This window comes from Rhipicephalus sanguineus, chromosome 6, assembly GCF_013339695.2.
Source record: "Rhipicephalus sanguineus isolate Rsan-2018 chromosome 6, BIME_Rsan_1.4, whole genome shotgun sequence".
Lineage (NCBI taxonomy): Eukaryota > Metazoa > Arthropoda > Arachnida > Ixodida > Ixodidae > Rhipicephalus > Rhipicephalus sanguineus.
In genome coordinates this window covers 38,438,057-38,464,483 of record NC_051181.1, presented here as the reverse complement: position 1 = coordinate 38,464,483, position 26,427 = coordinate 38,438,057, and the positions used below count along the sequence as shown (strand labels likewise).

Here is a 26,427-nt window from a genome sequence, read left to right as displayed (position 1 = left end):
AAATCCACAAATTTTATTCGCCATGAAAGGAACAACTTAGCAGCATCGCGAAACCCGGGAAAGGAAGCTTCGCCTTAAAAGGCAGGGAATAGATTCATTATTACTGACTACCGTAATTGCCTGGTGGAGGCTGCTGATACCTAAAGAATGCAAACACACAAAAAGAGTGAAGTAAAGATAACTGTGTACGTAACACTTGATTCACAACGAACTTGAGGCACACCACCACTAAGAGGAGAAAGGGCACTGGAAAACAAGCGTTTAAGCGAAGGCAGGTAATAGCCCAAAAGTAGTCAAATAGCCAACGACAAAAAATCACCGCCAAGTCACAAAAATGTAGCCCAATTGGCTATTTATAAGCCCAACCTGGCAACCCTGTTTACAACGTAAAGAGAGATGAGCGTCTATGACTTTTGCGTGAGGGTGGTAGTGCGTGCCTGCCGATGGCATGTCAAATTATTATATTCAGAACACATAACCTCCGAGATTAAACGCACTTCTAAAGGAAAAAAAAAAAAAAACGTCTTTAGTTTTTTGTATAACTACAGTGTCATACTATCAAAGTATGAAAGCTATGTTTATATGTGTATACGGCTGCAATTTCTTTTTTTTACGTATGAAAAACTATGAGCCTTCATTGTCGCGTACTCCGCGGTTCTTTCTTTTGTTGTCTCTTGTTTTAAGAATTTTTATCTTTATCAATACTTTTACGCTCTAGTAAGTATATCGAGACGAGAGACCATCTATCTGATTGCTACTAAACTCTCAGGGGCTATGCTTTTGTGCAAAAGTGCCAGAAAACTATGGAGGAATGCAGAAAACTGAAGCGACACGGCCTACAACTACAACGTCAATTATCCAAACGCCACCTAATCGCCAGTATGTCTGCGCTAATTTGTTTGAGTCAACACACAGGCTGTACTACTGCGATTATTTGATTGGGCGTTTTGCAGAATATAATGAGGACCGACGACCCTTCGCAACTCATCGCCACGGTCACGATGCCAAGGACATCGACATTTTTTGATGGCCGCCACGCGCGGCGCTCCGGGCGCTCGAAAGTACACGTCGTTCTAACACCGGGGCTTCTGAGGAGAAAAAATAGGAGGGGTTGGCTGAGTGGTGTGTGTGCACTCGAAGCCCCGTCGGTAACGACGCAACAATGACGGAGATCGCCGATGGTTCCGCAGTTTGCCCGTCTTCACGCGCTACTGGTTCGGCCTGTCCGTGCTCTTCCCATCCTCGGTCGCTTTCGGCTGGTCAACCCGCAACATCTAGTGCTCAGCTACGACCACTTCGTCAGGGGCTTTCAGGTGAGTAAGCTGCCGACGGCAACCGAACGCTGTGCACCATCCTTTCGCTTACCGCAGGCTCGAACGAGTCGAGGGACCATCGCGCGACGGTACGTCACAGTGACGCACGAAATATGTCGCGTCATTGGCCCGCGCGGTGGTCTGCCGGTCGTTTTATGTCTCAAAGCGCTAAGAACGACGACTCGTAGTCAGCCCACGAGTATGCGGGGCCGGACGTCGTAGGCTCAAGTGTGCGAGGAGTACCTACGCCACCAGCGAAATCTTGAAGACGTAATGGAGTGCATTCTCCGCGTAACTCGCGATCGTACGAGAGGGAGACCTTACTCGTTACTTCCGTCAACATTCGGCGCGCAATGTACGTTCTCCTTGAAGGATCCACTTTTGTTGCGTCCTGTTTCGATGGTCGTGCGTGTCTGGCGATCATAGACCCCGAATGGCTTGTAGCCGACGTCATTCGTGCGTAAAAGGAAAAAAACGCATAACGTGACCGCGTTTCGTCATTCGAATAATTTCTTCCGCTTCTGGCGACATCAGTAGCAGCGCAGCCAGCGCAATCGAGGTGGTAGTCGCAGAAAGTCAGTGAGCCGTAATGCGCATTTAGTGAAGCTTTGTTTTTTGGTCGATTTTCTGCGAGCAATTTTTGTCGGAGGCAACGAGGGTGTTTACTACACCCTCGGTTGTTGTAAATGTTGTCTTGTTTTGCTTGCTTTCCGTGTAAGCAATAAGCATCAGTGCTTGTCCTTGGTTAAGACGCTTCGCTACTGTGTGAGCCAACTGAACCAAACTGAAGCTTTACTCGAGTGCTTATATAAACAGCAACGCAGCGCGTGATAACAACCGGTTACTTGTGAACATTCTAAGTTTAACGAGCACGATATCATAACGCATGTATATAAACATCTAAGATGCAGCTTGCACATCAGTACCTGTCTTTGCTGTTTGCATGAGCACACCACCTTGACACATGTATCTGGGTGACAGAATCTAATCTTAACGCTGCTGGCATGCACCAGAAGCAATTGTAACACATCATACTCTTCAAGTTTTGGACAACCTTGTGTACCTAGATGGTGTATGAGTGGAGGAATATTAAATCCTCATCGGTGCTATTCAGAGGCGTAGCCAAGGGGGGGGGGGGGTTCAAACCCCCCCCCCAAATTTTTCAATTTTGCTTGCGTATATATACACGCACACTACAGACGCATGCACGAACATACATAAAGTATGGTTGAACCCCCCCCCCCCCCGAAAAAAATTTCTGGCTACGCCCCTGGTGCTATTGCACTGATGAGCTATTTGAGCTGTATAATGAAAAGTGTATAAATGCTATCACAAATTGTTTTTGCCCAGCTATTCATGTTTAATGAGATAGCAATGAACTGCACCATGGTTCACAATGGCATTTAATTAGGAATGTACCGTCAATAGGATTGAGCAGCTGAATAATTTGTGAATGCATTTTTAATGTAAAAACTTCTCAGTGCCTAATGGGCTGTTGAATGATTATGGGATGAATAATATATAAAGTAATCAATTTTGATAAGCTGTGTTTGTACTTGGAGCTTAGCATGTAATTGCAACATGGTTAATAGTCTGTCATCGTTCATTAGGAATATGCCAGTAGGGACATTAGTTGCTGATGAATTGATTACTGATCTTGGTTAGCTACTGGGTGTGTGAATATTTGAAAACTTGGAATACTGAACTGAATAGTGTCCTAAATGCTTAGAAGGAGGGTAACCGCTCAAGGATTCCTGAACAACCTCTCGGGCTTGGTGAAAAAAATACATCCTACGAACAGCAACCACTGCTATGAGCAGCTCAGCCAAATTTTGCAGTTATGCGTGGCATGTAGCGTTTACAAGTGAAGTGCAAAGTTGCCATTTTCTCAAGCACCCTCTGTTCATACCCTCGCTAGGGTGGCTAGAATGGGGAGGTGTGAAAAGCGGCCGCGGAAACCGGTCCCCAATGTGCGCTGATGCCGCAAGGGGTGCTGTACGCAGGGGCGCGTGGCGTTGAGCAACGACGTACAGCGCAGCCTTGCTAGCGCGGACGATTATGGCTCGCGCTATTTTTTGCGTGCTACACTTTGCAGCCTTAATCGTTTCTTTTACCTCAGCGATTGCGCTAATAAAGCGTAGACTTCCTCCCCCATTTGAAAAGCAGGGTTCGTATTGCACGCCGAGTAGCACTGCGCGTGCCAGAGTAATATTGCTAGCGGCATTCGCGCACGCCACTTTGAGCAGCAAGTTTTTTTTTGTTCTTTTTGCGCTTGTGTCCTGCCGTTTACCACTTGCCATTATGTATCACTGCCACTTATTCAAGTCATTTTTAGTGCTTATTCACATGGTTAAGGTATGTCTTTTTTTTTTTTAAAAGTGAATTTTTTTACTTTTGATGTTCTGAAAATGTACGAACATACAGAATTGCGGTTCACAAAAAATTACGCTTCTATTTGGTTCTGTTCGAAAGTTATGGTCCTTTTTTTGTGACTACACTCAAATTGAAAATGACATGCTCGGAAAATTTAATTATTGTTTTTCTCGAAACTTGATTTTCAGTAGGTTTTTGTTGCGAAAAAAGCTCATAGCTATGAACAGATCAATATTTCCCATGAAACTTTCCATGCTTCTTGCTCACATTTACTTGCGCCTGTGCAATGAACTAGAATCATTGAAACGATGAATGACTTTTAATGTTATAATACTTCAATTGAAATGCAACCTTCTGAAACAACACGTATGGGGGTTTAGGCTATAATATCCTAATATTGATAGCGCAAGGATTCTAGCTCATCGCACAGCGTACATACACAGCAGGGGCGTAGCAAGAATTTTTTTTTATGGGGGGGGGGGGGGGTGTTCAACCATGTTCGTGCGTGCGTTTGTATGTGTGCGTGTGTATATACATATGCAAAATTGAAAAATTTGGGGGGGGGGTGGTTGAACCCCCAACCCCCCCCCTTGGCTACGCCCCTGGTACACAGCTATAATGCTGCGAAGCCATTTTTTTGTATGGTTGGATGGTATAGTTATGACTATTGCCGTGATGGCCGTGTTATGCGTAATATTGGTAATTACATTATAATTACCTTCCGTTATTTTACTGAACGCACTTGCAGAGCCCTTTTAAACTGTTCGCCCAAAGGCAAACACAAAACAATTAATTTTGGGTCAGAACCTAAGATTTCTAAAAAGGTGGAAACATACCTAAAAAATTGCCTGCTCTCGCGCTTGTACCCATTACTATGCACTAGCTGCTGGTCAAAACGTCATGTGTTCGTTTTGTCGGCAGGTTGAAAGATTTATTACTTCAAAGGAAACACATTCGTACACGAAGCAAGTTTATTTGAACTCTGCAATAAAGAGCTATCTACAGAACACAGGTCTTAGCCCCTTGGCTTTCTCTTCTTCCTCCTTATGGTTAACCCCCTTTAAAAATAAATGCACCCGAGTTAAGGAATAAAAGTGTACAACATATCACGTTGTACACGCTGTCGTTCACTTCAGACTACGCATACCAACTAGCCCAACGTCGTTCCCCTCTACGTGCCTTGTGTAGAAATGCTTCTCGCATTGTGTTGCGTTCCTTGTCAGCTGCCTCTCAGCTCTCGGTATCGCACGACCTTACTTCTAAAATAACTTTCCACGCCAGTACTCGGAACAAACATGCCTTTTCTGTCGACGACAGTACCAGAGTTGCAGCCAGGAACGAAGCAACAACGTGCAGTTTCTTCTTCAGTTTATATCCTCACACCTCAAAAATCCGTGACCCTTGAGCAATAAGCACCACTTGAACGATGAAAAATACGACGCCGCGTTGCCGAGTGCTAGGCTTTCCTCCGTAATCTACAACGGCGGCGGCCTATAGCCGTACGGCCGTACCATGCAGCGCCCCTTGCAGCAGCCCCTGGCGGCATTGGCGCGCAGAGGGACCCTCTCTGGCAAGGGAAACACGCTGCGCTCAGCACACCTCCCCATTCTAGCCACCCTACCCTCGCTTCTGTCGAAGCTATAGGCGACTGATAGATTTCGTCAAATTGTAAATTCCTTCTGTTAGCTGAAATAAATCTGGAGCAGTGTTTGGATCAGATGCGCTTCTTGCCATGAGGTGCCAGCACTGTGTTTATTCAGTGTGTGTTTAACATCCTGTTGTTGTTTTTTTGTTTATCTTTTATGTGGTGGAGGCAACGTCCACAGAACACCAAGGCTATAGGATTTCATTTTATTTATTACACCTTAAATGCCGAAGACATCGCTAAGGGATTCTGATTATTGTTCCGCCACTCCTACAGTTTGAGTGCTCATGCAATGTTTAATGTGTTCCACTGCCTCATGATGTTCTTCAACATACGTTGGGGAACATACAAGTGCTTTGGAGGATATTTGTACACATTGTTCGTGCAGCAAGACATTTAGAAAGAATATTTGTAGCTTCAAATAAAATCGCTGACATTCATTGCATATTATTAATAGCTAGTTATTGTTGTTTCAGTTTCCTACATTCACTACTCACCACATAGATGAGGCACAACCCCATGTTTTTGGCATTTAAAACCAAGAACTGAATCACGAGTTCTGAGAGGGTCATGTTCGCACTGACCAAGGAGGAAGGAAAGCATAGAGAGGCGGTTATGTCACATTTTTGAAGCTAGATATGAGGGCTTCAGCTCACTTGTGCATGCACCGCAAGAGCAAGGCAAGTAGACAATCCCGCATTGCGCCAGGCCACCACCATGTCGGCACTGTCATTCTCCACATGGAAATATAATTTTGCAGTACTGAGAGATGCAACAGCACGGTGCCAAAAGGAGAACAGCGAAACTGCGGCACAAGCATTTTCGGAGGAGCTGTGATGTGCTTCCAAAACAGCCACTTACAACTTACAATGAACTAAGCACTCAACCATGAAGACCAACGCTCACTGTAGGCTCCAAAAAGCATACATTATTCGCGAAATCCAGTGACTGCATAAAAATGCGAATTCGCAACTCTACCCGGCCAGCTCTGTCAACAACAGAGTCACGGGTGGTGATGCAGGCGATGCATGAGGTGACAGCGTCACCAAGGAATTCCAGTAGCCCTTGTGAAAGCACGGGACTTCTGCCACACATTTTCTTACGCAGCTCCAATAGCGGAGACCTCTCCTAAGCTTTCCTTCCTCCATGGCACTGACCAAGCCAACCAAGCTTCCGTTTTGCTGCATTCTAGCTGTAGTCTTTTGGTACTACATAAGCAGAATGAGCTGTTTCCACAAACACTGCATTGTTATCATGTGCAAAGATATGTCGAACACGTGCCACTGACAATGAAACTTCTGGAAGTCTCAATTTTCGGTTCCTTATAGCAAAAGCACATGGTTCCTTGCGAAGAATCTCCTATGACACATCTACTGAATATTGGGGGCAATTTATGTATTAACGAATGTTCGTATTGTGTTTATTGGGTATTTATAACACAGCGAAACTGCGACGTACACGCACCCTCATACAGGAATTTTACAGGTAGATATTACAGATCACTACCCAATCTTTTTTATTTTGATTTACCTAGTAGTCTTCCCAAAAGGCAATTACGTGGGACGAAATTTAGTCTGTTCGACTATTTGAGTTAATAGAGCGCACTGATTTCTCTAGCGTCCTATGCTTTTCTGATGCTGAACTAGCGTTGCGTGAATCTGCCCTCATAATTTTGAATGCGGTAAAAGTTTGCACTAAGGATGTACTTTTTACCAAGCGATATGATGCACCACGTTGCCCATGGGTGTCTGTGGGTCTCTTGGATCCCCTATGCAAGAAAGATAATCTATATCGAAAACAAAAAGGCAACCGTTCAACACCCGACTTAAAGAATGTTACGAGACTACTTCTGCGCAGTTAGACAGTGCCCTAAAGCAAGCGAAAAAAAAGATATTTTGAACGGAAAATTGACGCATGCACAAACGTTAAACAGAAATCGAATATCATTAATGACTTCCTAAATCGTGATAACAAGACAGCTACCGTCAAGACTATCGCCATCGAGAACAAATAGTACAAAATCCCGAACAGATAAGTAACATATTTTGTAATTTTTTTTCGTCTTCGGAAAAATTTAAGTCCTAGAGTGCCACAGCTGGAAGGCAACCTCAGTCTTGCTTCTTACGCCCTTGTACAACCGATAAAGTGCTAATGGTTATTACACAACTAAAGAACACAGGAGCTGGCCTAGACAACATACACTCAATACCAAACACGTTACGACTGAAGTTATCTGCCATATAGTCAACTTGATTTTTACCGCGGGAATTTCTCCTAGGCAACTGAAGATGGCTAAGTAATTCCTATACTAAAGAAAGGTGATCCGACATTGGTAGAAAATTACAAGCCAATTTCTATACTCCCATTTTTCAGCAAAATAGTAGAAAAATTAATCGAAATTCGTATTTCTAGCTACTTCGCAAATTTAACATACTGTCCTTGTCGCAGTTTGGGTTCCGCTCGGGTCTTTCAACAGAACACGCTGTCATTAGCTTTATTGACTGCATTCGAACAAATTTGGACAGGGGATTAATAGCCATTTCAGTGTTCATTGATTTAAAAAAGCATTTGACAACATTAACCACTTCATTATATAAGCAGCGCTAAAAGACGTCGACGAAGAATAAACAAGCACACAGGACGAGCACTGACTCGCAACCTGTGTGCTTGTTTATTCTTCGTCTACGTCTTTTAGCGCTGCTTCTATAATGCATATGCACCAACTAGCCCACATTAACCATGAAGTTTTGTTTCCTGAGTTAGAAAGTTATGGCATTACTGGCCCTTTTTTGGTGCTTCTTAAAGACTACCTTTCAAGCAGGTATCAAAGCGTCTACATCAACGGCGCTTTTCACAACATAGGCTCATCACCAAAGGTGTACCCCAGGGATCAATTCTCGGCCGCTCTTATTCTTGACATTTATTAACGATCTTCCGAATTACTTACATAATTGCAAGTGTTTTCTGTACGCCGACGATACGACGATAGTAGCTTCGGCCTCCAACCCCACTGAGCTTTTAGATAAATTAAACTACACTGTGCACAAGCTTGAAGATTGGTGTCTTAAGAATTATATAATTATAAACCCTGTAAAGTCTCAGTTCATAGTTTTTTCATTCTCCTCATAACTAATGACATGACTTACCATACGAATAAGCAATGTGCAAATTAAACAATAAGTTCGCGAAGTTCCTAGGAGTCATTGTTGATTCCAATCTAAAATTTGACACCCACGTTGATTTGGTGGTTAAAAAAATTGGCTTTGGCATCAGAGCATAAATTAAAATGCGTTCAAGCTTCAGCATTGATACACTTCTCTCACTTTATACGCCTTCATCCATACACATATCAAATATTGTATTACCACTTGGGGAAATACTTATCGCTCACATATCTCGTTTGGTTAGCATCCAGAAACGCGCGCTGAAAGTTATAACCTTTACAACCCCCCGTTCGTCATCTAAGCCCCTATTTCAAAATTGAGTGTGCTACCTGTTGTTTGCACATACAAAGCCAGTCTGATGGTCTTGCTGCATAAAGCCATCAACCGCTAAGTTTCTGTTGAGGCCCTTCCAATTCATCAATTCATTAATAAGAATACGACGAGGTTTGCTCTGTCAAATAATTTTCTGTTACCGAAAGTAGCTACGAATTATGGCAAGCAGACTGCTTGCTTCAGCGCAATTTCCATTCGGAACACTTTAAACCCTGATTTAAAAACGTTATCACTAAACTGTTTTCAATCATCTTTGAAAACATACTTGCTCTCGTCACTCTAATTAGCATACCATTCCGTTTTTGCATTGCCTTTATTAATGTTTTGCCGTGTGTTTGTGAACATACCTGCTCTCATGACTAATTATTGTACCATTCTGCTTTTGCATTGCCTGTATTGATGTTTTGCCGAGTGTATTTTGTACTGTTTTTGAACATACCTTCTTTCATCGCATTAATTTCGTCTATTCAATTGGTTATTGTGTTGCCCATATTGAGTTTTTCTATATATGTTTATTATAGTTGTGAACGTATATTAAATTTGTTCCCTGTGCTTACTAAAAAAAATATTTTTTTGTCCAATTCTGATAGGAGGCCCTCCCACAGTTTTTACTTTTGGGCCTCCTTCTGAAAACTTTGCACCTCGATGTATCTTTGTATGCTGCGATTCTTTTTAATAAACTTGAAACTTGAAAAACATGAAACATGAAACTGCTTTCTAAAAGCGCTATCAGTTCTCATTTTTCTTCTCAAAACTGATGTAAATTGAGTCATCACTAAAATACACCTTGTTTTGGAGGACATTTACACTTAATAGATAAAAAAAGTTAATTTTATAAAGAACATGCGGAGCTCAAAGAAACAATGTTTGAACCCTTCTATCGTTAATGGCCACCTGTTTAAGCACCATTCAAAATTGAGCATGATATGTTAAATGCTGCTCGTCTTTCAGTGGCACTGTTATGAGCACTGCTAAGCTGACTTGCTCGGTTGTTCTTCAGATATGGCGGCCAGTCACGTCAGTGTTCTTCTACCCATGGGTTTCCACTACCTGGTGAACCTCTACTTCCTCTACACATACTCCATACGCCTGGAGACAGGTGAGCAGTTCCTGTGTTTCATTCCCCTGTACTCCATTTCAAATAAATGTTGACTGGCAATGCGCGTTTACTGCCCACTCTGCTCTGTCATCATATCTTTTACTGAGACCATGGCTGTCTAGAGTTCTTCGGTTGACAAAACCTACATGATAAAAAGAAATAGAATGGATCAGAATGGAGCCCTTAGACTTGAATTAATCAATTTGTAACATGTCACCCTGATGTCTTGTGTCCAGTCTTGTCCAATTCTTTTACTCATTTTCACTTATGTGGTTGCCATAGCAACCCACGTAGTTTAGCAGTGTGGTTTTCTGGGCCACTTGGTACATGATGAGTAGTGAAGGGTTCCAGCAGGTTGCATACACGAGCACAAGAAAGGAAATGCACAGGACAAGGCTTGTCCTGTGTGTTTCTTGTGCTTGTTTGAAGCCTGCTGGAACCCTTCACTACTTAACCCAACGTAGCCCTATAGGGTTGCCTGAAGTCACTAGAATGGAAAAGGTACCGCAATTGTCCAGCCCGCCACCATAACTTGGTCCAGCACGGCTGAAGCTGCAGCGGTGTGTGGTTGATTTATGTAGAATAATGCGCGCTTTTGCAGCTCAAATGAAGCATACTATTGTTCTCTAGCAGATTAGACAGAAATGGCTGCAGTTTTCACTTGCCTACGGACGCGTGCTAACAATGAAAGAAATGCAAACTGTGCGGCACTTGCGTGCTCCACTTCGGCAATCAAGGATTATTTTAACGTAGGTGAGAGCGCAATGAAAATAAATGTGAAATACGCCGCACCGCATTTTTTTTTATCGCCTTGGATGTTCATTATCCAACATGCCAGAATACGTGACGGCAAGTGTATGGAAAGATATAGAATGCAGCCATACAACCAATGCACAGTGACCCATCTGAGAATTATTTTACTCCATTTTGCCACAGCTGCATGCATACCGATGCTTTTGGAGCCACATTTCGGTTTTCCCGGAATTTTCATGAGCGCTCCTCATTCTTTTTCCTTAAGGCAAACCTTTATAAACACTTACATTATCAGGGCCGCTTTTCACGAAGCTAATAAGGGACTCAAGCCATCAACCCTAAACAACATACACCTCTTGTCATTCATGAAATCAGGTCAGAATTCGCTTGCAGGAGCTTTAAAAACAGGTACGTCACACATACCTCGTGATATTAAGAAAATTATGCCGCAAACATTCAAGGAGAATCCGCAGCTCTGTGCATGTCGCTTCGCAAAAGTATGAATAAGAGCAACAATATGTACGTAAAAAAACCATCTATCAAAAGTGTGCCTTATAGAAAGTGATTGCAGTGGAAATTTGTAGCAGCCAGTTTCTATGCTGCACTGATCGTTATCTGTGAGCCCATAGGCATTATTCTTATGCCAACCACCCTAAGAGCTGCCCGGCAATGTTATTGTGCATGTACATTCTATGGCAACCTCGTGAAACATGCTGCACTAGTATAGGGATGACGTAAACATGCCCCAAAACATCATTTGCAAATAGTACTCAACGAAACAGTTACCTCACAAAGGTGGGTATCATTCGTGGGAACAAAATTTCTCCCTCCGTATTCTGTGCGGTCACACAGCCTGTCGCTTGGCATCTTTTTTCCTGTATGGAATGGCAAAGCGCATTTCGCCCGCTTCTAGCCGGTTGCTGCATCCAAAAGCACAGCACACGGGCATTCTTCGTTGTCTTCATAGGCTCGTTAACCATCAAGCGTAAGAACAATTCCATAAAGTTTGTGTGCTCTTTTTGTCAAGCTACAAAAACAATCGCCGCCCAGAGCACACTGTGTTGGCGGCCGGGAGAAACAGGCAAGGCAAGTGACCAGGACCATTTATGGTGCGAAATGACCACGGTAAACGAATCGCGAGCGCACACCGCCAAGGGGGTGGAGGGGGGGGGCGGCAAAGAGAAAACGAACGTGGTACTTTTTCCATTCTAGTGACTTTAGGGCTGCCGTGCCTACAGTATTCTAGGGTTACATATAAAAAGAACTGTAGTGTCGGTGGAATATAACTCAAGAGCTTCAGTTAGACGTCATGTGTGAGCCACTCTGGCAACAGTGGCTGCCATTTAGGTGTGGACTGTATGATGTAAAAAATGAGGGGACTATTCATTGCCATCCACTTTGAAATGGCGTGAGACCACAGCACACATTTTTTTCCCATGGTTTGGCACTGAACAGTGCAGCAAGCGTGTTGGCGTTAAATGTTGCCCTTATTCTATCACTCGCATGAAAAAATGCAGTAGAAAAGTGCCAACGCACACATGCAACGGCAAGTGGCAGCCATAGGTTCCCCCATCTGCTCAGAGGTGGGTTTCAGAGTGGGGGAGACTGCCAGACTACTGGGCTTTGATGCAGTCGGCTTGTCTATATTTTGTGAGTTCTTCTTGTTCTGTTTATTTTTTTTTTCATGCGACACAAACCTATAGTGAATATGATGTACCAACTAGCTTGTGAACAAATTCTTCTGAGCTTGTGAGTGAAGTACAATGTGGAAAATTTGGTGGTTTGTTTGTATAGGCTTCATTCTAGCAGCATACTACATGTCTAGAACAAAATTCAGCCGCTGCTAGTTTGGGTTGCAGAGGTATCTGCCGCAATGAAAAAATAATGCGATGAAATGCAGACAACCAAAGAAAACGATGAAACACAGGTGGTGTATTTCGCCAGCACCCATGTTTCGTAGTCTTCTTCGTCTGTGTCTTGTCACTCTGTATTTTTGTTTGTTATTTTCATTTACCAACTCGCCGGGTCTCAGTTTCAATGCTGCTGAGGTATGCAGCTCTAGGAGTGGAGGGGGCCTGGGCCCCCTCCCCCCTTCCCCTGTCACCTTTGATAGCAGCCTTGATGTATTTCAAGTTCCTGCAGTCATTTCCAGTGTTAGTGATATATGAAAGCATGGGTTTTCAATGTCAGCATCTGTTACCTGAAAGAGTAACTTCCAGAGACATGAATTCATTTCTTTACATTCCTGGGCTGTTACAAGATACACGCAAAATATTTTTTTTAACTGTGAAGAGCGTTGACTTCACTGCACAGTGCCATGGAGAGTTCCCAAACCTCTGTAGTGGTCAGTGTGCAAGATTTCTTTTTGAAGTTAAAAAAATAAAGTACATCGAGAAGCAGGCTGTGAAAACAAACCTTGGAGGCATCGATGGGGGTTTTTTTACATCTGCTGGCGTCCTCCACTGATACGCCATATGTGGTCATCGTCTGAATCGGAAAATTCAGAGAAGATGAGCTGCTCTGTGTCATCGCTGCCACACTCGGAGAAGAGCTGAAATTGTTCTTTACTGTTCGAGTCCAACAAAACATGGACAGACACACTTCTTTTTTCTTTCTTTTTTTTTCCGAGCGCAGCTGTTGCCGGTATACGCGCGCACAGAAGACGATGCCATTTTTCAATCCCAGTTGCCTGCTTTGCATGCTTTTAGCACGTTTTTTTTTTTTTTCATTTTTTACTGCACCGTCTGTCAAAGCAAAAAAGAACTCAACAAAATGGATCAGGGTAGCATGACTGCGGCATGGCATAAGCGCTTCTGTGAGTGTGAGCAAACCCAGCTCGTCTTCATTGGAAGTGGTATAAACCGTGTGGATGCGCTCAGCTTGTCTACAGTAGGAAAAGGGTTGAAGAGCCTCAGGTCGTGAAATTTCCGGAGCCCTCCACTACGGCATGCCTCATGATCACATTGCGGTTTTGCCACTTAAAAGACCCCAGAAATTATTAATTATAACCTAACTTTAAGGCAGTGTACTACGTTATGGCGTTGATTTAACCGTTTTTTACATTTCCAAAGCTGTGCTTATTAGAATGCTTGCAATGTTACGCCACTCTTGATACTCCTTGACATGAAACTTCGTTTAGCCACAGCAAAGGAGGCCGCGATGAATGACACCTGTCTTAGTGATATGAACGAGGTTTTTTCGACAATTACTGCATTACAGGCTAGTTTTTACACCCTAAAAAAGAAAGAACGCGTAAAAATGATTTAGTAAGACATGTTTTTGGGCAAGTTGGTCCATTCTTGATACAGAACACTATGCACCTGTCCTGTGTGCCTGCCCTGTGTTCTCTTCTTCGCATTTCCATGTCTTTAGCACTCCTTTGTTCCGTATCAAGTAAAAAGGGTGTTTTTTTGTCCCACAGTAATAGTAGTCTTCTGGCTTGCTTGCATTTTCTTCTATTACACCACGCTCCCAGCACTTCCAGTTTACGAACAGTGTGTGCGTTATCGGTGTGTCATAGCATTCCTGATAGGAAAGTGGTGAGTGCCGAGCTTTCAAAAAAGGAAAGACAAGCAAGCCAGATGATCATTATTCTTGTGGAACAAAAAGACACGCCTTTTTATGCGCTGTTTTTTTTTCTTTCTTTTAAAGTGTACTGTAGCAGAAACACTGGCTCTATAGGTTTTGTTGCCAGCAGTCTTTTAAATGGTTCCCAGGCATAGCTTTTTTATGCATTGCTACAGCGCATGCTTCCTGTGTGTTCTTATTCTTTTTCCAGGTCTCTTTGATGGTCACCCACCAATTACCTCTTCATGCTGCTCTTCAACTGGATCTGCATAGTTGTATCCTTCACGCTGGCTCTTGGTTGAGTCTAGGCTCACTTACTACAGTACTGCTGTAGTGTCTGTATTGGATCTCGTTGCTGCAGCTTTCTGACAGAGCAACAGTTTTCATCAGAGCAACAGTGTGAAAACAGCCATGGATTGTGTAGTAGCCACAGTGTTGACTATCAGAAAGAACATGAAACAGCAGTGTGTAACACTAGTAAAAAGCATGCAAGAGTCTGTAAATGGCAGTGTTTATAATATCATTAGGCATGCACAACTCATGTAGCTAAATTGCCAGTTGATTTCATTCAAGCATCTTGGTGAGTTTACATGCTGTTCCATTCAGAATAAATACTGTAAGTATGTATGCATTATTTACAGTGTTACTCGCATATGGAGAAGCACTTGTAACTGAAGATGTGTGATACTGGCTGTTCAAGTGAAGAGATCAAATGATATTAAAAAAAAGATAGCCATGTGATATAAAGGGAAGCTGCACTGGAGACATGCTGTCAGTGGTGGTGCAGGGGGTGACTCGGCGTAATTTAGTACCTTACGAATGAAAATCTATTAACTTATAAACTAACATGTTTGCAGGCTTGTCGTATTTTGATAATTAAAAGCAGCTCTTTGTAAAAGCGTATCTCCTTTTGTATCCAAAAAATGAAATGGGATTACCCACGAAACTTTGGCATGGAAAGTTGACTGATCTTGGAGCATGCGAAACCAAAACAATGCCCAAGAGCATACCTAAAGCTGCACCCTTCGAGGCGACATCACTGCTTACGTCACCAAACGGTGAGCAATCTTTGTTCAGCGGCCCAGCCCATCAGCATTGAGTAAGATGGTTGTCTAAAGTGTGCAAAGCCACAGTGCCGGCTGCCTGTTAATTGTTTCTCTTTGCATTCATTCATCTGTGACAATACCGAGTCCCTCCTGAGGAATTTACACAAGGACTGTGAATTTCTTTATCTCATCAGAAGTGCAGCTTAGCACAAGTTCAATGCCGATAAGGGAAGCTATGCAGCTGTTGCCTCACTGTTTTTATCATCAAATTTGGTGTAGCAGACTGCCTTTCAAAGAATACCATGCTATGTAACACCATGTACTCGCTATACTAGGTGTATCTGCTTCCCAGCACAGTTTGTAGATCGCGCACACCTTCGTCTTGCAGGTCACTTAGTATAGTAACGCCCCCTTTGGCAAAACACCTGTGAGACCTTGACTTCCAAATGCAGATTGTCGCCCTCTTGTCAGACCTCATGGTAAGTGCATTTTCTGAGCTTATGTATGTATGTATGTATGTATGTATGTATGTATGTATGTATGTATGTATGCATGCATGCATGTATGTATGTATGTATGTATGTATGTATGTATGTATGTATGTATGTATGTATGTATGTACGTACGTATGTATGTATGTACGTATGTATTATGTATGTATGTCCTGGGGCTTTTTATGCGCAGTGCAATATTAAAAAAATTTATTGTGGATAGTTGCATGAGTTGGAAGGAAGATAGGTGCATGCAAATGAGCATGGCTATGCACTTATATTTAATGAGTGCAAAAGGAAGTTTTGTTCGCATAAGTGCATGCTATTTCGAAGGAGTAAAGGCCAGCCACTCATCTATGTAGCTTGCCTGTTTTACAAAAGCTTTTGTGTGAAAATTGGTGAGAATTAAGGTACTCCATCTTAAAGGAGCACTGACATGGATTTTAAATATTTTTAGATTGTTGCTCTAAATATTAAACACTGGTGTCGAGAACTCTAAAAAGAGTATCTTGGTGCCTGGGAATGCATTGACTGTGTGTTTAACACCACTACCTTAAAAACACTTTCGTTTTTGATATCAAGCAGGCAGTTTCACAGTGACACATAAACACAGCCTGATGTCACGGGGAGGCGGCAACTCTCAACGTACTAGTAGCAACTCTCTCATCTGCTGTCAGTCGCACGTGGTGCACGTAAACGAGTGAATTGTCGTCTGGCGACTCTGATGGTAATTTCTGCAATTTAGGCTGCATGCAGGATGCAGAGTTCGTAAACCCAGTGAACTGTGTTGACCCTCGTATGATGTTTATTGTGGTGGGACTGGATTGCAGATGCCAGGCGCAAAAACTTTAAAACCAAAGTAAATTATTTTATTCGTCTTGTATAGTTCCGGTGTATAGCGAGTGTTAACACTGCATACCAAAGAAATGAAAAGTGCCGCTTTTACAATCCCTCAAAATCATGAAAATTACTCCTTTGAAAGCACTTCACAATGTATCATTGGCCAGCCAGCTACCCTGAAACTTTACACTAAAATGTATTACTCTCCCTTGCCGGTTGACAGCTTCTCATGGACCCCATGGTGCTGAGCGTCCTTTACGTCTGGTGTCAGCTCAACAAGGACGTCATTGTCACTTTCTGGTTTGGCACCCAGTTCAAGGTGAGTGCATGGGACCACATTGTTTGTGGAAGGGCAGAGAGGCAATTTAATGGATTTACCAAAAGGTCCAAAGGACGGGACAGCAATTGTGCCATCTTGTTGATTTTCATCCGTGTGTTGGTTTTGCACCATTTATGTTCAGTGTGGATTACCAAGTAGCTCAGGCAGCCACTTTGCTAAATAACATTTTGCATGGAACATTTAAACGAGGGAGGAAAACAAATTGTAGGAGAACCCGCCACGGTGGTCTAGTGGTTATGGCGCTCGGCTGCTGACCGGAAGGTCGTGGGATCGAATCCCGGCTGCCGCGGCTGCATTTTCGATGGAGGCGAAAATGCTCGAGGCCTGTGTGCTTAGATTTAGATGCACATTAAAGAACCCCGGGTGGTAGAAATTTCCGGAGCCCTCCACTATGGCGTCTCTCATGATCATATCGTGGTTTTGGGATGTTAAAACCCAACAATTATTATTAAATTGTAGGTTCAACTTGTGTGCCTGCTATGGCAAGTCGAATGTAGCAAAACATGGTTCTCTTTTGGTTAAATTTTATCTATCTTAATATTGTTGGATCAATACTGTGCACATAACTGGCATAATCAGAGTGGGGTATGGTGTGTTGAAAACTTTTTTGATGGTGGGCAAACTTTCTTTATTTCAATCCGAAAATTCCTTTTCGCTGTATAATTCAAATTTTTAGTCATCTCGCCTGTGCCCGTCATCGGTGGTGACCACTTCGTCTTAATACAGTTAAAACTTGGTCTAATGAAACCCGATTTTACAAAGTTTCTAACCTAACAAAGAAATTTCCTTTCCCCAGCAGGTACTATATTACTAAAGTTCAATGTTGCCACCAACCCGAGTAAACAAAACTAACTTTCACCCAAAAGTGACCTGCTATGGTTCTTCATAGCAATAAAGTGATGTCGAGGAGTGAGGACAGTGTGCATTAAGGAAATTGCCATTTTGCGGAAGTAAAGACTGCTGGTGTTGTCATTTTCTTAAATTAGCAGAATCAGGGGAATGCTGCTTCTTCTGAAAAGAAATGATAATAATAATAAACGAATGCATGTTCGATTTATATGTTGTTTAGAAGCTCCAATGTCATTTTACATGAGTGTTTAAATTTAGCCCATAAAAAATTGGTGCACGTTCAATTTGACTAAATGTTACTGCCAAATAAATGAGTGATACATTTTAGTGTTTCTGCTGGCTCTTGTTGAATTCGACCTGCTGGATAATTTTGGTGAATTTTGTTGGCTTTGCATTGTCTAATTAAAGGAACCTGCTATCATCTATCTACTGGTATACTATGGTTGCACTATGGGAAAAAAATACGATGAATTTAGTTGTTTTCTGTCACATTCTTTTGCCTGTGTTTGTGCGCCGAGCTGTGCAAAATGTTTTGCTTTAGTTAGTGCTGCACTATCTGATTTATACATGCATTCACGACCAATTGTATTGCAGGCCATCTACCTCCCATGGGTCCTGCTTGCATTCAACATGATTATCAGTGGCGGGTAAGTTAATTAGCCATGTTTTTCATCCATCTGCTCTTGGGCCTTTTGAGTGTGTGAAAGTGGGTATGGAGAGCATGTTCTAGTGGCTTCTCAGGAGGATGTAGAGAAAAGCATCATAGGGCGGCCAAAGCGTAGTCTCCGTTTGTCCTTTGTGTCTGCATCATTGATTCACTGTGACTGGTGAAACATCGCAATGGTACCGCTGTCTCCTTTCGTCAAATAGCTCACGTGCAAGAGAGCACTTGCACTTATCATTATCAGCTTGCATGAACACAATCTCTATTAACCCGATAGGCGTACTGTTTGCCAGCTCTATAAAAAATGCAGCAAAACAGCAAATGAGTCTTAAATATGAGCTGTTCCATAAATGTGTATATAGTATCATCATGAGCACAATTTTTTTAGGTTCTGCTTAATCTTTTTTTCTTGTGTTTCTCGCTGTTGGTTGGTATAGGCCTTCATTTCTCTTAGTCACCAAGGAAAGTTTTCACTGATTGGTTGAAAGAGACAGTTGTACACTTATGTTCAGTGCCGTGAAAGGTTAAATGCGAGTGGATCGTACCGTGCATGGGTGGCCTGAAACACTGGCATTTGTAATGCTCTGCACCGGCATTAGTAACACTCCGCTCTGTCGCCTACTCACTATACTCCTGTTTCATTCACAGGTGGCAGTGCTGCCATGACTGCTCAAAAGTAATGCACTCGCAGAACTCTCGTTTCATGCATTTTGCACTGGAGTTGTTATAGGTGTAAAAAAATTAATTGCTGGGTTTTCACCTACCAAGGTCACGATGTGCTTATGAAGCACACCGTAGTGGGTGACTCGACTAATTTTGACCACCTGCGGTTCCATAGTGTGCACTTAAATCTCATTACTGCTGAGGTGCATTTCACCTCCATCGAATGCAGCCAATCTGCATGATTGCTGGTAAAGTTTTTAGACGTCAGCAATCGTACTGGTACTCATTATTATATAGGGTGTGAACAGGAGTAATTAAGGGACAAAATATGCTGTGTCCTGTGACAGCTGGTAGCCTCTTCCCAATCTTCGTACACTTCTCCGCATGACACCAGAGTACTGTCGCAAAATTGACTCGCAAAGCATTCAGCAAGCAATATACCAAGGCCATACCGTCTTTTTTTTTCGTCTTCTTCTTTCATCAACTGCTATTGTTGGTGCCCGTGGTTTGGCTAGTTTGGCCACTTTGGATGCAGGCATTTGGCTTTATTTTTGTCTGGTAGTGACATAACGGAAATCTTCAACTAGAATTGGCAAAGGCAGCAGATATTTTCGGGCACTGACAAGCGAAAAGTATGAATTAACCAAATTTACGGAAATCTTCAACTACAATTGGCAAAGGCAGCAGATATTTTCTGGCACTGACAACCCAAAAGTATCAATTAACCGAATTTACGCAGTGGAGCAGTTTGAATTAAGTTGCTTTAAAATACATTGAAAACATGGCTGGCCCACCAAAAATTTAAAATTTGTTTGAATTATTACGGATCTACTGTATTTATGAAACTTTTAGCTTCCAATCGTACCGTGGCCTGCTGCATCTCAGTCATGAGTGCAGTTTTGCAGTGCATTACAACCGCTGCTCGTAGAAGTCTGTGACATTGCTCATATGGTGCAAATGAATTCAGATCTGTAACACCTTCCAAGTGAAAGTAGTTACACATTTTGCTGCATGTACGTCTCTTTTTGATACGTGATGCACCATTTTTGTGTTACGAATGTGAGCAGCGCCTGCTATGTGTCACGCATAGAATGTATGGCCGTCGTCATCTGGCTAGCTTGATATTAGACGGTCTTAGTCTCGTTTGCATAAATATTTAAGTACAGTCAAATCTAATTACAATGTAGTCACATCTGATGCGGAAATAGATTTGTTATATATCTATAAATATGTTGTGAACCTGTATTCATTACACTGTATCAATAACAAAACTATTTTTCATTTATTTCATTACGACTGATAGTTTGTTAGAACCATATTTGTTATACCAATGTTTGACTGTACATGCATTCATACTGCAGAGCACAATTTCCGAGATGCTTACAGGATTAGCAACGAGCACTCAGAGCAGTGCACCTGGAATGCATAAATGAGACTTTAGAAAGCCTAAGGCTACAATCGTTTCAAGCCTTCAGGACACCAATGTCTACATGCCAGAGAGAGAGCTCTTCCTGAACACAAGAGGTATTAAAAAAATGGCTGAAGTAATAAAATTTGGTACCTCTTTGACTAATGAAAAGTAGACTATATCCTTATGAGAGTGTGTCACACCCTCATGAAAGTGTGTGATATCCATATGAAAGTGCCTTGTGCCCTTACAAAAGTGTGTCATGCCCTTATGGAAGGGCCTTATGCTCTCATGAAAGTTTGTTATGCCCTAATGGAAATGCCTTGCACTCTTACAAAAGTGCATTATACCCTCATGCACTCTAAAAAAAATCAAGTGTTTGGGGCGTATTTCCGCCGCACAACAATAATCGTCATCTGTCTTGCTCGCGCTTCCTTTCTTGAATACCCGGCTCTCGTTACTTTCCAATCGAGAATGCTATGTCATGCTGATAATGCACGCGCCGTTCGTGACTGGGAAGTGCCGGGACCGCATTGATAATGCGAGGAAAGTACGCGAGGTGGATCACGATTATTGTTGTGTGGCAGAAGTACTCCCGAAATACTCTTATTTTTTCTTAGTGTGTACCCTTATGCCCTTATAAAAGTGTCTTACGCCCTTATAAAATTTGTTATGCCCTAATGAAAGTGCCTTATGTCCTTATGAAAGTGTGCCCTCTTATGAACTCATTTAAATGTGCATTTCGTGCTTTTCTCCTCCCTCCCGACTGTTTCCTCCAGGGGCCTGTATGAGCTGATTGGCATTCTGGTGGGACACCTCTACTTCTTCCTCATGTTCAAGTACCCGCAGGAGTTTGGTGGCCGCAACCTGCTCCAGGTTCCCTCCATCTTGTGAGTGGGCACACTCGTCTCAGTGAGGCAGCTCATTGCTGCTGGTTCTCAGAGCAGCAATCTCACAAAAGAGGGGTCAGCTAAGCCCTTCTACATGCTGGGACTGTGAATATAAAAATTGTTTGAGCTGTGTTGTTAACCCTTTGAGGATCTTTGCCGTACATGTTTGGCGGCAGTTTTCTGTCCCACAATGTCTTTACCAAATGGGTACGGTTTTGACCCTGTTTGAAATTTCACTCCATAATAATGATGCTGCTCACTGAGAGGTGCTGCGGCCTTCTAGGACTTGCAAGAAGTGTTTCAAATAAACTTGAGTGTGCTACCTTGTTGCGGAGATAAACAGAACCGATTTCTAGCTTCAGCATGTCGCTCGGTCTCTGGCAACGTTGATGGGCGATGCCCTTTCGTGGTTTTAGTTTTGCCGCATGTTTGCAACGGAGGCGTGCGAAACTTAATTTTTGTCTTTATTGGCACTCCCTTGCAGGGGTGGCGGAAGCTGATTTCCGTCTTTATTGGTGCTGCTCTTAGCTTGTTTGAACAGGGGACCCTTGTTTCAGGGAATAGTACCACATTCCAAAATACTATTGAACATTTTGTAATTCTGAGTGATGCTGACACCAAAATATTGTTCCTATTATTCTTTTTTCACAATTTCTTCTCAACTTAATACATTTTGTACATCTGCAATAAAGTAATTTGACCATCTAGTTGAGCTTTGTAGAAAAAAAATCGACCTTCAAAGGGTTAAACAAGAAGCATACTGCTCTGGCCATGAAGAAGACTTCATAAGCTATTTCCTAAGCCATAAAAAACATAAAATATTAAAATACATATTACACTGCCTTGATGTTCCTGCAACAACTCACAGTGACGTTGACTTTCACTCTGTCTGAACATACGTAGAAAAAAATTGTTTTATTGCTGAAAATGGACCAAGGTGTACATTGTAGGGGCCAGAAATTGAACTTGGCGAGCTTCAAAATGTTCACCGAGTTGCAGCATCCAAAATACAAACAATATACATTGAAATTCAAAGCATCAGTCTGGTTTAGTGGCAGTGGGTTTCAGCACACAGAATTCGGGGCATCTGTTCGTTTATTTATTTATTTAATTATTTTCTGTCTAGAAAAGCAGGGCTTCGACATCTGATTGTGGCCTCCATTTTATATAGTAGGGTGTATTCTTTATCTCAAAAGCCATCACCATTCATGTTGAAAGACTGGGCGTGGAAACACTGACACAAGAGAGAAGTCAAGACACCACAAACGCTGTCACCATTAATGGGAAACTTGCAAAAACTTGCAATAACCTTTTATTTTTGTAATGCAGTGCACGCCCACCATACACCTACTATTTTGGGGTTGCAGGCCATCTACAGCATCTTCACGCAAAGAGTTGGACCAGCTTAATAGACATGTTTATGATAAATGCCACATGTCAGTTGTGCAGCATAATAGTCTTCTTTCTATTGGTCACAACGCTTAGCCTAAATTAAATGCCCATGTAGCTCTTTCCTTGCATGGAGCCCTGTGTACATATGTCCGCTACAAAATGTCATTAAGTAGGTAGCCGTTATTATTAGTATTCATCGGCATCAAGTGTCGACCACAGAAAATGGAGGCTGCAATTGTGTTGGTTCCCGCCTACATCTTACAAACTGCATTGATGACTGAGGAATCAGAGCTCACGGGTCTGTAGATCACACAATAAAAATGAAAGTTTATGCAGTAAAAGCTCGTTAATTTGAACTCTAAGGGGACTATAAAATTATTCGAATGAAGCGGAGTTCGAATTAGCGGGCAGACGCTGGAATGAACGGACATCACACCGCACTGAGCGGGCAGAACCCAAAGAAGCCACCTCTGGACTTGTTATCGCGAACTAGGCGCTACTACGTATGTGGCTGGTGAATTCTGAAAATAGGTTCACGGAGCTCTAAGAGTTGACAGAATTAATTGATCAGTCAATGATACGCCAGAAACAAGCACCAACATGCATTCATGTGAGCATTGAGCCTTGATGTGAAATATATGACACTATTTATTCTCGAAAAGAAGTTTATTTACATGGCAGAGTTCCAGCGCAGTGTCTGAATTCTCATCTGCTGAGAAATGCTGCTGTTCGTTGTTTTGCATCTCTAGTAAATTTGGTTTGGTTTGTTTTAACACGAAAGTGTTTTATGCCGAGGTTCACCAAGACTTCAGTGACGTATTTCCGTCACGGAAATGACATCGAAAAAATGTACACGATCAGATGGCAAAGAAAAAAAGTTCCGTCAACGGGCATCGAACCCACGGTACCGCTCGGTCCGCAACATCAGATGCCGGGCACACTATCCACTGCGCCACGGTCACAGACTCTAGAGGTTTTACAAATGCGCCTTTTATATCTACCACTCTCCCGGTCGACGGGGTGGTGTTGCCCTCTGGGAGCGGTAAAGTAATTCGTCATTACTGTAGCCTCCGCGATTAACACCTGCAACGCGTTACACGTCCGTCCCATTCGGCGCATTTTCAATAGAAGTTCAATTTTGTCAATGCCTTAACACACCGCGAGGTGGCGATCTTAGCGCAAGCGTCGTAAAAGCGTCGGCCTCGCTCATCGCATCACGCTAATCCAAACCAAAAACAGCTCTGCGACGCGCGCCTGCCTAACCTGACTGGCCCCGAGAAAAATCGCGGCCGGGGGGGCGGCAAGACGCACTTTGCGTTTCCCTCTAGTCCAACCATGGTGTTCAATCACATTTTAACATGCCGCGGGATGGCGACCAAGTTCTGTGTCCAATATGCGACGCTCTTCTGGCTATCACACCTCGTTCTCTGATTACGCTTTCACCGTTAACTACTACAGCTACCACAAGGTTTTGTGTAATCATTTAAGATGGACATTAGTCGTTGGGATGGAGATGTACCACCAATCATCAAAGTGGGTGCATACACGTTAAATGGTGCTATATATAGCTGCCAGATATCAATATGCATTGTGCAAACTCTCTTATATCAATATACAGTAAAGATTCAGTTACTTCTGCAAGGGCACGCTTTACTTTCGTGTTATTCCGATTCCTATGATGGAGGGACCAACCATCTTTTGAAACACATTGTGATCACTTTGGGTTGACTTCTGTGAGGAGCACTGAAAACCAGAGACTCCCAGTTCAAATTAACCATTGGGGATATCGACGCATTCGAATTATCGGGAGTTTTCCCCCATAGAAATACACAGGGCTTTGTCCGGACCAGGGCGTCAGTTCGAATTAACTGTAAGTTCGAATTAACCGAGTTCAAATTAACTAACTTTTACTGTATGTGGTTCTTTGACTTCTCACGGACTACTAATGTGCAAATGTGGCATATGATGCCTTTGTTGAATCCAAAATGCAGTGCAGATTTTTTGTCTAATTCCAATTAATTGTGCTTAACGAGAGGAGAGCAGGACAGTGTAACATTCATTGTGGCTGCTTGCAGAATCCTCAAGTGTGCATAATGAAGTCCCTTGGTTCCACAAAACTCAGTTTGAGAACCTCTGCACTGGTTAGCTAATGGGCATGCCATTTACTTGGTAGGGGTGGCTGGGCAAGCAGGTGTTGTCTGGCATTGTTGTGGCTAGATGTCCTGCCCCATAGTGCACAGATGTCACTAAAAAGGGTGGCATGAAGTGTAGCATGTATCAATGCATGCATATTGGGTCTGTATTGCATAAGGATAACGGAACTGGACGATGGGGCGTGCGATATTGTGCGTATGTAAATTGCATGGTACATTTCAATGAATAATCACAGTATCGCTCGGCGACGTCATGTGCGTCGCACAAAGTGTGCAAATTGACGCACCATTTATGCTGCTACCGGTGTTGCCCAACGAGCTTTGTTGGGAGCATTGCAGGACTTCTAAGAGTAATTGGTGTCTCCTACGCAGCCTTGACGTCAATCAAAAATATAATAAAAATTAAATAAGAGAGGACTTGAAGTGAAGCATATGCCTCTAACAACCATACAATATGGTGATACAGTGAAGAAACCCAACAAAGATAGAGGTACAAAGAATACACACGTAGCACTTTACGTTCAACAAAATGTTTATTTTGCAGGTGGGCAGTGGCCTGTACAAGAAAGCTGTACATGGTGGGGATAACAGTGCAATGCTGCTAGGGGTGTGTGAATAGTGAATTTTAGAACCAAATCGAATACGAATCGAATAGTGATGACACCGAATACGAATACAAGCTGGACACCGTTCGAATAGTTTTCGAATAGTAAGGCAACTATTTTCAACGCAGCCCTAGAATGGTAATGTAACCATTTTCGAAACTGCCCATGAAGTCCACAGTGTTTTATTTGAAACCGCTATTCACAAGCTTTAACAAAGGAACATTACGATCACTTTTAACTGACTAGAAAAATACCACAGCTATGTCAACAGAGGCTAGCTCGTATACAGCAGCAACTAGAGCCTGAGAAATATTTTGCAACTACAAGTTGAAATACAGGAGTGAAGGTGGCCCTTTGTGAACAGCCTTTAAACAAAACTGCTATTTAAATATTAAACAATAGTCACGAGTCAACATCATCACAAGTGTCATGATGAAGATACAGTCGATCCCGGATATATCGAACTCTAAGGGGATCGTGAAATAGTTCGATATATCGATAATTCGAAATATAAAATATGCGTATTTAAGGCTTATATTAATGTATTGCAGGTCTCGAAACAGTTTCCGGAATTCGTAACAAGCGCTAACATGACGATTCGCTCACAACTAGTATGCTCAATAAGAAGGTGGCGACTTCTTCTTTTGCAAGTTACTGCACTTATTTCGCATGAAAATAGTCCGTAAACTTGTCTTGCTTCTTGCGCGCCTTCAACTTCATCAAGTCATCCTAAATATAACTGAAGCTTTCCAAATAAGCAAATTCAGCACCTTCGGCCACAACAGCGGTGGCTGATGCTGAACGGTGATGCAAGCTCTGGAGCGCGGTAAGAGGTTGTT

At 42.6% G+C, this 26,427-nt stretch overlaps 1 protein-coding gene across 1 annotated transcript in view; it reads left to right on the top strand.

Annotated features, from left to right (window-relative positions):
* Positions 1 to 1,152: 1,152 nt before the first annotated feature.
* LOC119397211 (derlin-1-like) overlaps positions 1,153 to 26,427 on the top strand; it is a gene marked incomplete at its 5' end in the record, with an annotated part of 32,108 nt that continues 6,833 nt past the window's right edge. The window contains 10 exon segments of the mRNA XM_037664648.2: positions 1,153 to 1,234; positions 1,237 to 1,313; positions 9,829 to 9,862; positions 9,865 to 9,927; positions 14,459 to 14,470; positions 14,473 to 14,522; positions 15,746 to 15,772; positions 16,848 to 16,943; positions 18,408 to 18,460; positions 21,328 to 21,438. Coding sequence (XP_037520576.1) covers positions 1,153 to 1,234; positions 1,237 to 1,313; positions 9,829 to 9,862; positions 9,865 to 9,927; positions 14,459 to 14,470; positions 14,473 to 14,522; positions 15,746 to 15,772; positions 16,848 to 16,943; positions 18,408 to 18,460; positions 21,328 to 21,438 — 605 coding nt within the window.